Below are 13,817 nucleotides of genomic sequence, written 5' to 3'. Positions count from 1 at the left end.
ACTCACGGCCCACTCCACTCCATCCCTCCGTCCCTCCATCAGAGGGCACTAATACCATCCCAGGGAGAGGATCCCGGCCAGGGGAGGACAGTCATTCCCGCTTAATTGTGTGGCAGAAATGAATTACATTTATTGACCTTCAGCCCCCAATGAAATGTTTTGTGTGCTGAAGAAGTTCAGCCAGAACAGTGGAGTGGAGCGAGAGAGAAGGGAGAGAAAGAGAGAAGAAAGAGAGAAGACAGAGAGAAATTGAGAAGGCAAACAGGGGCAGGTGTAAAAAATACAGACCCTGGTTGGTTTCCAGTGTTTCCTTTATGTAGCGTTAGGGCTTTATGTAGCGTTAGGGCTTTATGTAGCGTTAGGGCTTTATGTAGCGTTAGGGCTTTGAAAAGAAATCGGACATAAAATAAGAGGGGAAATATGGGGGGGGGTAATGTGTGTGTGTTTGTGTATTATGGGGGGATGAGGAAGCTACAGGGGATTGTGTGTGGCTATGAGAGTGTGTGTGTGGTGGGGAGGGGGGCAGCAGGCCCTTAATGTGTAGCCTGAAGGGGGGTCATTGTGTGTGTGTGTGTGTGTGTGTGTGTCCACTATAATGAAGTCAAAGGGTTTACAGGGCCAGGGCTAGAGCAGTCATGCTTCAGTACTGAGGTGAGCAGCTGTTCCTTCTCCTTAACAGACGAGACACACACACATACACTGTACACACGTCAGAGAGCCACGCATAAACATCTCCTTACATCCCCACTCAATGCAGGGGAAATGCTTTTACACCAGACCTTTCCAATGCAGCCCTACTAAGTGCCATGCGTGAAGATGTGGTTTAAACGTTTTTTTGTGCAGACAGATTGATTGAGTCATTCTTTGAGCTGACATCACAGATAGCAATAATTGATTGGTGCAAATGTTACAGTGTTAAAGAGAAATGACCAGTTTTTTATTTTATAAAGCGTTGGACATTACAGTGTAGTAATAAGGTTTAAAATGCCCTTTCAGAAATAATTTTTTCTTGGAGATGTATGCAGAGCACAAGTAGTTCAGTGTGGCTGTAGCGTAGCGTCATATTTATTGATCAGGTTTGTAGATTCCCCTCACTTTTATTAGCCCTGAAATCAAATATAATCATGCTAGTTAGTATTTACTAATCTAAGTGCACATGAGTCACAATTTTACATAAATGAAATAAGACCAGTGCAATTATCATTTTAAAATTAATAATATGAACAATTTATTATGTATTTATTATTATTAAAGATAAAAATAAGCAGCCTTAGAACATTTTATTTCAACAGTATCAAGAGGAGTTGTTGTTATTCAAATAATAACAAGATGGTCCAATCATATTCCAGTGACCTGAATAGACCTTCTGTTCTGGGTTGAACATCTGTCTTACATCTGCATTGTGACCTACATATCATCAGAGGCCATGCAGACCGTCATGTCTAGATGGGATCCAGCTTATGTCAAATTTAGGTCAATTTTTTTCTTTTTTTTGTTAACCCTAACTCTTTTTCTAACCTTAACCTAATTCTCCTAACCTGCTTCGTCAGTTCTCCTAATCTGCTATGAAAAGCTGTGTTCTTTCCAGCGATGACCCATGCAGGCACACTGCGTGTTCACTATCCTTCTCCTTCTACAGACTTTCTCTGGAGCTCTCTACTCAGTGGACCAATGACAGTGTCTGAGGTGGAGTTGGGATATGCAACAAACACATTTCCACTTCACACACATATATGAAATGGATAAATATAAACACCCACCAAATCATTATTATTATTTATGATTCTTGAGCCTCGGTGTATAGAGTATAGACATACTTAATGTACACACACATAGGCACAAATCTCTGAATCCAATACTTAAACAATTACAGAAGCGTTATGTTTTCATCTGTACTCTAAATTGAAGCATTAGGTAAAAACACAAAGCTTTCATTTAATAAATAAATACATCTAGTTTCCAAGAACACAATTACAATTTCCCACTTTATATGTGTGTGTGTGTGTGTGTTTTACACCAATCCCCATAGGAAAGTGGCAGTCTGTGTTTAACATCCATTTTCACTGTATGTGCTGGATATTATGCTTGTTTGTGTCGCTGCGGTAACGAGTCCCCTTGGCATTACCCAACCGGCATGTGTAACACAGGGGCTGGGCCATCAATTAGTTATGTACTGTTAAAGGTACAGAGCTATGCCAAGCACCACAGCCTAGAACCTCTGTCTGTCTGTCTGTCTGTCTGTCTGTCTGTCTGTCTGTCTGTCTGTCTGTCTGTCTGTCTGTCTGTCTGTCTGTCTGTCTGTCTGTCTGTCTGTCTGTCTGTCTGTCTGTCTGTCTGTCTGTCTGTCTGTCTGTCTGTCTGTCTGTCTGTCTCACTCAATTCATTTCAATTCAATTCAATTCAATTTGCTTTATTGGCATGAGGTAACAATGTACATATTGCCTAACCTTACTTTGGAGATTTACAATATTAACATAATTAATAATCAATCTTGTCAACGGGACAACAGTAACAACAATAATCAAGGGTCAAAATAACCATACATTGAACAATAACAATAAGCATAGAGGACATGTGCAGGTTGGTTGGTCTGTCAGACACTGTGTGAGCTCAGCACCAGGACCAGCTGGATGAGGGGACTCTTTTCTTTGCTCAGCTCTTGGCATTGCAGGGCTTGGTAATGATATGAGAGGGGGTCACTGTATTTTTTGCATTGTTTGTAGTTTTTTTTCTCTCTCTCTCTCTCTCTCTCTCTCTCTCTCTCTCTCTCTCTCTCTCTCTCAATCACCCTCTCTTTCTCCCTCCCTACTTGAGCCGTGCTGGATTGATTGCAGCCATAGCTCTGTTTACACTTTCCAAATCCTATTGATCTGAGAGGAATCAGTGAAGGAAACAGGACAGAGCAGTTTCTGGTTTTAGTTCCTAAGATACAGTATGTGCTTTGATAGATAGAGTCTGTCTGTCTGTGCAGGTTGAACTGTTAGATTTGTGTCCTGACTTTGAGGGTGGAATTGCCTCATGAAAGAATGTGAACTTGGGAGGTCTGAGTTGTACTGTAGTGTCAATGGTGACAGAGTCAATATTTGATCCCGCCGTCTAAATGTGTGTGGCGAGTCATTAAGTGCCTCTTCATTTGCGAAGTTGAACAACCACACACAGAGAAAAGGAGTTATACATTTCTTGTTATTTTTTAAATTGTACTCAACCTTTATTGATACAGGAAGTCTTGTTGAGGTCAGAAGACCTCTTTTACGAAGGAGATCTGTAAACACTAAAACCTGACCCTATATTTTCTCAAACGCTCTGAAGTGTTTTCAGCTGTAATGTATTGAATTTGTGTGTCTAGAATGACACAAAGCAACCAGTGGATGTCAGTTAAATACCAAATAACAACCCCAAGACCAGTAATAATTTACCACTCCGTTTCAATCTCTCCATCCGCATTCTTCCTTTTTATTAGCAGTCATTTATCTTAATACACTACCATAGCCTTTATTTTCCTCTCCTCTTTGATCTCTTTTTTATTTGTTCCCTTGAGGCACGATGCCTTTATTTGTTAGAAAGTGATAAGAGTTCCTTAAACCTTTAAGTTGTACTTTCTCAGCATAGAGCCATATTACTTTGCCGTCTCTGTGATGATTAAAGTGCCTCTACTTGGAGGGCTTCGTGGGTTTTAAAGATACACACACACACACACACACACACACACACACACACACACACACACACACACCAAAACACACTTGCATGGTGTAATCATTTTGAGATTTGTAAGTAGGAGAGATTAAAGAGCACTTAAACTGGTGTGTACAGTGGTCCAACCGCGTCGGCCAATCCACAGTGACTATGTAAATGCACTTGTCAAAAGCCTGATAAGTATGTCCCTGTTATGTGACAACATGATGTGTAAAGACTATTTCAGCTACTGGAGGTATTAGGCAAATATGAAGTGGATAACAAAAGTCTGTCTGATGGCTCTCTCTCTGCAAAGTTCCTCTCGTTGTATAAATCAACACATGACCGGGTGACAACCATGTTTATCAGTGGTAGTTTTAAATCCTGCAAACACAGCTGTCAGATATCCAGGTGTGTTTCAGTTGGTTCACTCCCCATACGTAAGAAATAGGTTTATTGTAAGGAAATATGGTAACAGAAATACAAACACAGTCACCAGCTTCACCATAGAAACACCAAACTTGTTGTATTTTTACTGACTACCGAATACCACTAAACACTCCACTAAAATGTTCAATATTATTCCTCAGGTAGATGTGAAGGTACTGTCATTGAATTCATTCAAAAATATTTTGTTTTGAAGAACATGTTTTAATGATTTTCTTTCTTCTATGTGTTTATCCTGTGTTGCAGGAGGCAGGGACGAGCCTTCGAGCTACATCTGCACCACGTGTAAGCAGCCCTTTCCCAGTGCCTGGTTCCTCTTGCAGCACGCCCAGAACAGCCATGGCATCCGCATCTACCTGGAGTCCAACCCCTCCAGCTCGTCGCTCACCCCCCGCATCACCATCCCCGGGCCCCCCATGGGCCAGGACTCCATCCCCCAGTCCCCCCTTACCAACTTTCTGGGAGAGAACAACCCCTTCCACCTGTTGAGGATGACTGGGCCCCTGCTCCGAGAGCCCCCACCAGGCTTCATGGAGAACCGTGGAGGCCTCCCCAACACGCCGCCCTTCGTCAGCCCCTCACCCCGCCACCACCTGGACCCCCACCGGCTGGAACGCCTTAGTGCCGAGGAAATGGGGCTCATCTCCCAGCACCCCAGTGCCTTTGAGAGGGTGATGCGGCTGACGCCCATGGCCATCGAGGCCCAATCCATGGACTTCTCCAGGCGGCTCAGGGAGCTGGCGGGGAGCAATAACGTGGCCACACCTCCTCTTTCGCCCAGCCGGGCCAACCCTATGCACCGCCTGCTCAACCCCAACCCCTTCCAGCCAAGCCCCAAGTCACCCTTTCTCAGCACCCCGCCCCTGCCGGCCATGCCCCCCAACAGCACCACCCCGCCCCAGACACAGGCCAAGAGCAAGTCATGCGAGTTCTGCGGGAAGAGCTTCAAGTTCCAGAGCAACCTGGTGGTCCACCGACGGAGCCACACCGGGGAGAAGCCCTATAAGTGTCAGCTGTGTGACCATGCCTGCTCCCAGGCCAGCAAGCTGAAGAGACACATGAAGACACACATGCACAAATCTGGCTCCATGACAGGGAGGTCTGATGATGGGCTTTCCACCACCAGCTCCCCCGAGCCGGGCACCAGCGAAGTGACCGGAGAAGGCATGAAGAACAGAGAGGGAGACTTCAGGGGTGAGGGTGAAGAGGAGGAAGAGGAGGAGGATGAAGAGGAGATAGAGAACGAGAGCAGGCCAGAGTCAAACTTCAGCATGGACAACATGGAGTTCTACCGTAACCGTGAAAATGGCTCCAAGCCACTGCCAGACGAGAAGAACTCTCTCTCCCTGGGTAAGATGGTGGAGAATGTGGGCCTGAGCACTATACAGCAGTACAATAACTTGATAGTCGACAATCGTAAAAATCGGATGCCCTTCTCTAAGAAGGGGTCCGACGGGCAGCGGGACACTGGGGATGAGGACTCTGTGGTGGGAGAGATGGAGAGGGATCACCATCACCACCAGATGGAAAGGGATCACCAGAGGCCCACTGTCAACGGCAGGAACTGTGGCTCCGGCAACTCTTTCTCAACCCTTTTCCCCCACAAGCCCACACCCATCACCAGCCCTAGCCTGTCCAACTCCTCCAACAAGAGGATCAAGATTGAGAAGGATCTGGACATGCCCCCGGCACCAATCATCCCCTCTGAGAACGTCTACTCTCAGTGGTTGGTGGGTTACGCCGCCTCACGACACTTCATCAAAGACCCTTTCCTGGGCTTCACTGACTCCAGACAATCTCCCTTCGGCACATCCTCTGAGCACTCGTCTGAGAATGGCAGCCTGCGCTTCTCCACGCCTCCCGGGGACCTCCTGGATGGCGGCCTGTCGGGGCGCAGCGGTACAGCCAGCGGGGGTAGCACCCCTCACCTGGGGGGCATGGGATCCGGCCGGCCCGGCTCCAAGGAGAGCCGACGGAGCGACACCTGCGAGTACTGCGGCAAGGTGTTCAAGAACTGCAGCAACTTGACAGTGCACCGGCGCAGCCACACGGGAGAGAGGCCCTACAAGTGCGAGCTGTGCAACTACGCCTGCGCCCAGAGCTCCAAGCTCACACGCCACATGAAGACCCACGGGCAGATGGGTAAGGAAGTGTACCGCTGTGACATTTGCCAAATGCCCTTCAGTGTGTACAGCACTCTCGAGAAACACATGAAAAAGTGGCATGGGGAACATTTGATGACCAACGAGGTCAAAATTGAACCGAGAGAAGCTAAGACAGATTTTCCTATTTTGCCTCTTTCGCCACAACCTTGAAAAACAAACAAATACAAAAAGGGGTAGCTGGATACTCTTTTTCTTAAATATCGCATTTTGGGTTAATTTTATGTTTTTGCTTAAGAAACTGCTAACTGAGAAAAACAATTAAACAAACAAACAGATATTAACAGCACCAATTAAAGCCGGTCTAAACTGCCTCATTTGGCTAAAGATCCTTTTTAACGGTTGATCAGAGGATTAATTAAATGATAACATTTTTGGAGCCTTTAACTGTGCAATAATTTCTGTATTTATTGGATTTTGTAATATTTTGGCATGTGCAGGTACTATTTTATTTTGTCATTTTTAAATTTGTTTTACATTTTATTTTAATTGCTGGGATTTTATTTCATTTTTTAAAAACCCAGAGGATATCCTGAGATTTTCTTTAGCAGACAGAAAAAACAACATTTAAATAATCTTTAGGCCACTGCTTATAGAAAATTGTATATTTAAACTACACGTGTAATTTCCTGAAGAGAAGCCGAATTTGATCTTAAAAAATGTTTTAAGCATAACTGAGAAAGCTATTTTTTGTTTGTTATACATGATAGGATATACATTCGCGGACAACAATCCTTTGGCATTGTAGCATGAACTGACTTTTAACATGTTAATCTAATTGGATATGTAGCACTGAATGTCATTTATGACAGTAAATCTAAAGAGGATCCGGAGGTTTCACAAACCCTGCCTCCTCTCCAGTAAATACATCCATTAAAAATAAAGAAGAAGAAGAAACAGATGATCACAAAGGCAGCTGCTTACTGGTACCTAGTACCCACCCCTGAAAGACAACGCTAGAAAAACTGAGACATTGTGTATTTCTATAGAATCCCCTCATAGTATTCTCACAGTGCATCTAAACAAGCTCCTCCTAAACTCACCCTAACCCATCCTACTAAACATAACAGAAATGCTATGACAATGCACATACTGATGTTTTCTATCTTTTATCACACAGTTGTAGGATGGCTAAACCGTCGGGCTAAACTGCGGAGCTTTATAGCCAGAGAGAGCAGGGAGATCTTAGGGTGAGCTATAGGGGTCTCTTCCCTCTTCTTCATGATGTCATTCACCCCTTCATTATCATTCCACGGATGAGTTTAACACAATCGCCCGTGCCCTTAGATTATTGCATATATTACACTCTCCTCCCAATTCCACGTCCCTCGTCTCTGATGCACACTGTGTCCCACTCCTCTGCCAGCTGACTATTACAACTTCCAGCACTATTACAAACTCCCTATCGAACACTGGGCACAGAGTAGCATTACAGACAGTCTCATCACCCTCAGTCTCACTCAGTCATTTCAAACTGCCAGGTATTGACACATTCTGTAGGCAAGGTGTATCTCCTTAAACTCTGCTTTCTCTGTTTTGATCACCATTCATATTTAATGTTTCTCTGGTGGTGGTTTAGGAAGGGGCTGGGTGGTGGTTTAGGAAGGGGCTGGGTGGTAGATTAGGAAGGGGCTGGGTGGTGGTTTAGGAAGGGGCTGGGTGGTGGTTTAGGAAGGGGCTGGGTGGTGGTTTAGGAAGGGGCTGGGCGGTGGTTTAGGAAGGGGCTGGGTGGTGGTTTAGGAAGGGGCTGGGTACTGGTTTAGGAAGGGGCTGGGTGGTGGTTTAGGAAGGGGCTGGGTGGTGGTTTAGGAAGGGGCTGGGCGGTGGTTTAGGAAGGGGCTGGGTGGTGGTTTAGGAAGGGGCTGGGTGGTGGTTTAGGAAGGGGCTGGGTGGTGGTTTAGGAAGGGGCTGGGTGGTGGTTTAGGAAGGGGCTGGGTGGTGATTTAGGAAGGGGCTGGGTGGTGGTTTAGGAAGGGGCTGGGTGGTGGTTTAGGAAGGGGCTGGGTGGTAGATTAGGAAGGGGCTGGGTGGTGGTTTAGGAAGGGGCTGGGTGGTGGTTTAGGAAGGGGCTGGGTGGTGGATTAGGAAGGGGCTGGGTGGTGGATTAGGAAGGGGCTGGGTGGTGGTTTAAGAAGGGGCTGGGTGGTGGTTTAGGAAGGGGCTGGGTGGTGGATTAGGAAGGGGCTGGGTGGTGGTTTAGGAAGGGGCTGGGTGGTGGTTTAGGAAGGGGCTGGGTGGTAGATTAGGAAGGGGCTGGGTGGTGGTTTAGGAAGGGGCTGGGTGGTGGTTTAGGAAGGGGCTGGGTAGTGGTTTAGGAAGGGGCTGGGTGGTGGATTAGGAAGGGGCTGGGTGGTGGTTTAGGAAGGGGCTGGGTACTGGTTTAGGAAGGGGCTGGGGTGGTGGTTTAGGAAGGGGCTGGGTGGTGGTTTAGGAAGGGGCTGGGTGGTGGTTTAGGAAGGGGCTGGGTGGTGGTTTAGGAAGGGGCTGGGTACTGGTTTAGGAAGGGGCTGGGTGGTGGTTTAGGAAGGGGCTGGGTGGTGGTTTAGGAAGGGGCTGGGTACTGGTTTAGGAAGGGGCTGGGTGGTGGTTTAGGAAGGGGCTGGGTGGTGGTTTAGGAAGGGGCTGGGTGGTGGATTAGGAAGGGGCTGGGTGGTGGTTTAGGAAGGGGCTGGGTGGTGGTTTAGGAAGGGGCTGGGTGGTGGTTTAGGAAGGGGCTGGGTAGTGGTTTAGGAAGGGGCTGGGTGGTGGATTAGGAAGGGGCTGGGTGGTGGTTTAGGAAGGGGCTGGGCAGTGGTTTAGGAAGGGGCTGGGTGGTGGTTTAGGAAGGGGCTGGGTGGTGGTTTAGGAAGGGGCTGGGTGGTGGTTTAGGAAGGGGCTGGGTGGTGGTTTAGGAAGGGGCTGGGTGGTGGTTTAGGAAGGGGCTGGGTAGTGGTTTAGGAAGGGGCTGGGTGGTGGTTTAGGAAGGGGCTGGGTGGTGGTTTAGGAAGGGGCTGGGTGGTGGTTTAGGAAGGGGCTGGGTGGTGGTTTAGGAAGGGGCTGGGTGGTGGTTTAGGAAGGGGCTGGGTGGTGGTTTAGGAAGGGGCTGGGTGGTGGTAGTAGTCACAGCCAAAGGGGACACCACCTCTTTAACCAGATGAGAATTACGCACCTTAAAATGTAATTCTATATTATTATTAACTCTACATACATTCAGTAACAATGTTTTATGATATCACTGCCCTATGCATTGTTTTCTAGAAATATCTATACATTTTGACAAAATGAATTTATACCTGTATAGTAACAAGTTTGATTGTATAGTGTGCCATAGTCAAAGTGTTTATGATGTTGTATTTTTCTTCTGGTTAAAATGGTCTTGTCCGCTGCGAGACAGAACCAGTGGCAGTTAGTTACTTAGTGATATGCAGACCAGTAAATTGCACAGTTATAGATACAAACAGTGTCTGTAGAAGTCTGTTGAGCGTGTGCCCAAACAGTAAGACTATTTTTTCTTTCTTTCCTCATTCAGGGCTCCCTGTGATGTGTAGTTGAACGCATTCTGAAAGAAGTAGCAACTCTGACACACACAGAATGCACAGCTGAGTGAGCTTTTTAGGAAAGATTTTTTCGGTCTCCAGCAAGCACCAACCTTTTCCCAAATCACCACTCCTTGTTATTTTGAATAATGTACCGCTGTCCTACCCCCTCCCCTGTTCAAACCCCCTCAAGTTGACCTTTGACATCCAAGCAAAAATGTTTTATTGAGTTAAAAATCTGTCATTGAGAAAAAAAGAGAAAAACATATACATATCTTTGCAGTTGACCCGCACTATGATTTGTCAATCATTTTTTTACACACAAAAAAGAAAAAGAAAATGGAAAATGGAAAATACGGCTTCTGAGCAAGAAATGACTTTGACTGGATTTACTCGGCCAGGGTGAAGGGTTCTATAGTTTGGGATCAGCTGATATTGAAGTGCCAGCGTTGCTATAAGCTTGGCTTTCCCAATACTGGCACTATAAAAATGAAAATTAATTTATTGGGACACTTTTTGTACTGCCATTCAATTTGACATGAGTGTGCCTTGAATACTGATCTTCCTATTCACCGTCTCTCAAGACAAATGCAACACTTTTGTGAAGCAAAGGATTTGAACAAAATGAAAACTATGTATCAAATTTATGTGTCAACTAAGTTTCTAATTTGCTTATGAAATTTCAATAGAATATCAGATATATTACTTCTAAAAATAAAACAAAGCTGCATTTAGGTTAGGAGTACCCAGCACAACATTGATGTGTCTGTATATATGTATGCATATGTACATAGAAATGCATAAACCTATATAGATATATATCAAATTCTTCAAATCAGGACAAGACTGTATCCCTAGAAACATGGCCAGAGTGGATTGTTATGTCACACAATAGTCAAGGAAGAGACTGGACTAAAAATCAGGAACTGCAGAAACAAAAAAAGAATTTAGTGCACTCTGTCTTAAAATATGTTTACAGTATTGAAACAAGTACAAGGGTAAAATAATATTTGTGTGTATGTGTGTTTTAAACAAGTATTTCTTTTCTTAAAGTTTGCTAATACAGTTTCTCTGAATGCCATGGTGGCGATGTGTATATTGTTTTTAGGTGATGGGGTTTTAGTATATATATATATATATGAATATATATGAATATATATGAATATATATGACATTTTTCTTGTTTACTGTAAAAGTATACCAGTATTTGTAATATTGGAGAATGCCTGGGCATTTTACAAAAATATAAAAAAAGTTATTGTTTCTTTATTTTTATTTTGGAGTACACTTTAAATTGTGGGTCTTTTAAAAATGTTTTTGTCACTGTAACTGTAAATGTCTTAAGTTTTAGTAACTTCTTTCGCTGCCTTGGGTGTAATAAAATGAAAATAAATGAATGAAAAAAAGTGAACTGTAACAAACTTGGATGGGGTGGGGGGGGGGCAGCTGCATAATGTCAGACATTTTCCCTCGTAGAAACTATGGAACATTGTTATTGCTTTGCAGTAAAATACTGACATGTATCTATGTTCTGCTTCTGGAATGGATACTCTTCATGGCTGGTTTGAAATACATGTGTAGGCACTTGCTGTCTTTCTACAGAAGCTTGTATTTTTTAACCTGTATGTGCATCCTTCGTGAAAAAGGGTACTTCAAGTACCTGTATGTCATTATCTTATTTGGGGTAGGGGGACAACATTGCAACTTCAAGATTAAACTCACAGGCTGCCACGATATATTTGATTTAATTTGGCAGGATAAAATAGTGCAAAAAACCCATGATGAATTTGTATTGTTGACATGAACCTTATTGTACAGAAGGGAAATAAAAGGTTGTTTGACCTTTTAGCAACAAAAATACACAAGTAGATGTTTTTGTTTACTATTCTGTTGGTTGTACATATCTTTTGTTTTTATTTCATTTTATTTAGATTTGAACATTTCTATGTGTTCTAACTGGCACTGGCAGTGACCTTCTCTCTTTGGGGTCATCTAGCTGCCCTTTGACCCTTGACCTTTGGTGACCTGTGTGTCAGTTGTACAGGAACCTGACCTGCCAACCCATAGATTTCACAGCATGAGAAGAATGGAGAACATATACAAGAATGATGTGCTAGACACGCAGGCAGACAGGTCTGGCCACCAGTCAGAGAAAGGACATGGATAGAGTGTGTAGAAAAAGACACACACATTGGAGAAAAAATGGTAAAGTCTCTTATGAGGTGCAGGGAGATTATATATCTGGATACCTTAGTTAGACATCGTCTCACAGAACCATGTCGTGTACACAGAGCATCCGAGGCTGGCTGGATACAATCAAAGCTACAAGCTGCACTCGCCTCAAACCAGAAGCTACAATTACAGGCAGTTAGTAGCTACCGTACCTGACCACAATCATATGGACAACTATCAATCAGTCAGAACCAGGGTGTTTATATGAAAGCTGCTCACTTAGATGTACAGAACTGTCCTCCAACTGTTTAGCAGCACAGAACACCCATACCTGTGTTTTATCTTCTTTTTACGATTTTATGTTTCCCTTAAAATATTGGTGCTTTGATATGTGCTAAGAGCTATTCCATGTTGGCTGCACTGTTTGTCCGCCCCTGGGCACCGTAGACAGAACACCAAGCAGAGCAAGGCTAAGCTAGACTGTTGATGGTGTTCACTTTGTGTATAGACATATGGAACACTGCCCAGTCTGTGGGTATATTCATTTTGTTTTCCTTCAAAGGGGCAGGTGTATTGGGCTAGGCCAGTAGTCCCTCTACATGAGAGACCGAGTTGACGCTAGTACGCCGGTCCTGAATTAGGAAATACAAATACAAAGTGCTTTGCTGCTTTCCACTCTTTAGGTTTGACATTCAATCATTTTACTATTTCCTTTTAGATTTTTTTTCATATTTGTATTTAAAGAATAATACAGGGTTAGGATAAAGACATGGAGAAATCTGTAATTTTTTATATGTAATAATTACAGGGAAGTGGTCCGGGTCTGGACATACAGGGGGAGGGCTGGGGGCTTTGAGTAGGGATGTTATGCTGTGTGTGATGTCACTTTATTTAAATACATGAACTGATTCTTTAGGCTGCAATTGGCTGTGTTGTCTATGATGTCACTGAAGTGAGGACAGCGTTCCGTCGTTCTCAGGCCTGATGAGTCCAATGCCATTGGTTCGTTACAGTAAACATGACATTCAGACATCACTTGGCCTGTCTCTGCGCTCTTTATTTGAAATACATCAGAAAGATGCATGTTCACCACATTATGCAACAGGATCAATGCACACACACACACACACACACACACACACACACACACACACACACACACACACACACACATTCTTAAGTAATGGAACTTCTGAAATGTAGAAATTGATGAATACATAGAAAAGAAGACATCTGACATTAAACTTACAAAATAACATATTTCACTCTTCCTTCCATGTGCATCAAAACTAATCCAATACTATCGCACTTATTCCGTCTTTTCAACCAAAACCACTTCTAAAATCCACTTCAGGATATAAATAAATGCCTGGGTCTATGAAGGCATCCTTGGTGGCACATTTCCTGCACTGCAGACTCTGATCCCTGTCATTCAATCTGCTCCCTGCTGGCTGGTTGGACGTAGAGGGGTTGAAGAAGGGAACTGCTCCCCGCTGGCTGGTTGGATGTAGAGGGGTTGAAGAAGGGAACTGCTCCCCGCTGGCTGGTTAGACGTAGAGGGGTTGAAGAAGGGTACTGCTCCCCGCTGGCTGGTTGGACGTAGAGGGGTTGAAGAAGGGAGCTGCTCCCCGCTGGCTGGTTAGACGTAGAGGGGTTGAAGAAGGGAACTGCTCCCCGCTGGGTGGTTGGACGTGGAGGGGTTGAAGAAGGGAACTGCTCCCCGCTGGCTGGTTGGACATGGAGGGGTTGAAGAAGGGAACTGCTCCCCGCTGGCTGGTTAGACGTAGAGGGGTTGAAGAAGGGAACTGCTCCCCGCTGGCTGGTTAGACGTAGAGGGGTTGAAGAA

The 13,817-nt window shown here is 44.7% G+C and overlaps 1 protein-coding gene across 2 annotated transcripts; it reads left to right on the top strand.

Moving 5' to 3' along the window:
• Positions 1–4,200: 4,200 nt before the first annotated feature.
• Positions 4,201–13,006, top strand: LOC115191177 (B-cell lymphoma/leukemia 11B). Of its 2 annotated transcripts, XM_029749113.1 has the most exons (3): positions 4,201–6,264; positions 7,405–7,474; positions 9,793–13,006. In XM_029749113.1, the coding sequence occupies exons 1-3, from the start codon at positions 4,347–4,349 to the stop codon at positions 9,809–9,811; spliced, it is 2,007 nt and encodes a 668-aa protein (XP_029604973.1). In that variant the 5' UTR covers positions 4,201–4,346; the 3' UTR covers positions 9,812–13,006. The 2 variants fall into 2 exon arrangements, with proteins under 2 accessions (XP_029604973.1, XP_029604974.1); XM_029749114.1 differs by lacking the exon at positions 7,405–7,474 and having other exon boundaries at positions 4,203–6,264.
• The last annotated feature ends 811 nt before the right edge of the window (positions 13,007–13,817 follow it).

The sequence above is a fragment of the Salmo trutta genome, unplaced genomic scaffold (genome assembly GCF_901001165.1).
Source record: "Salmo trutta unplaced genomic scaffold, fSalTru1.1, whole genome shotgun sequence".
NCBI classification, from domain to species: Eukaryota; Metazoa; Chordata; class Actinopteri; order Salmoniformes; family Salmonidae; genus Salmo; species Salmo trutta.
This window is presented reverse-complemented; position numbering and strand designations above follow the sequence as displayed.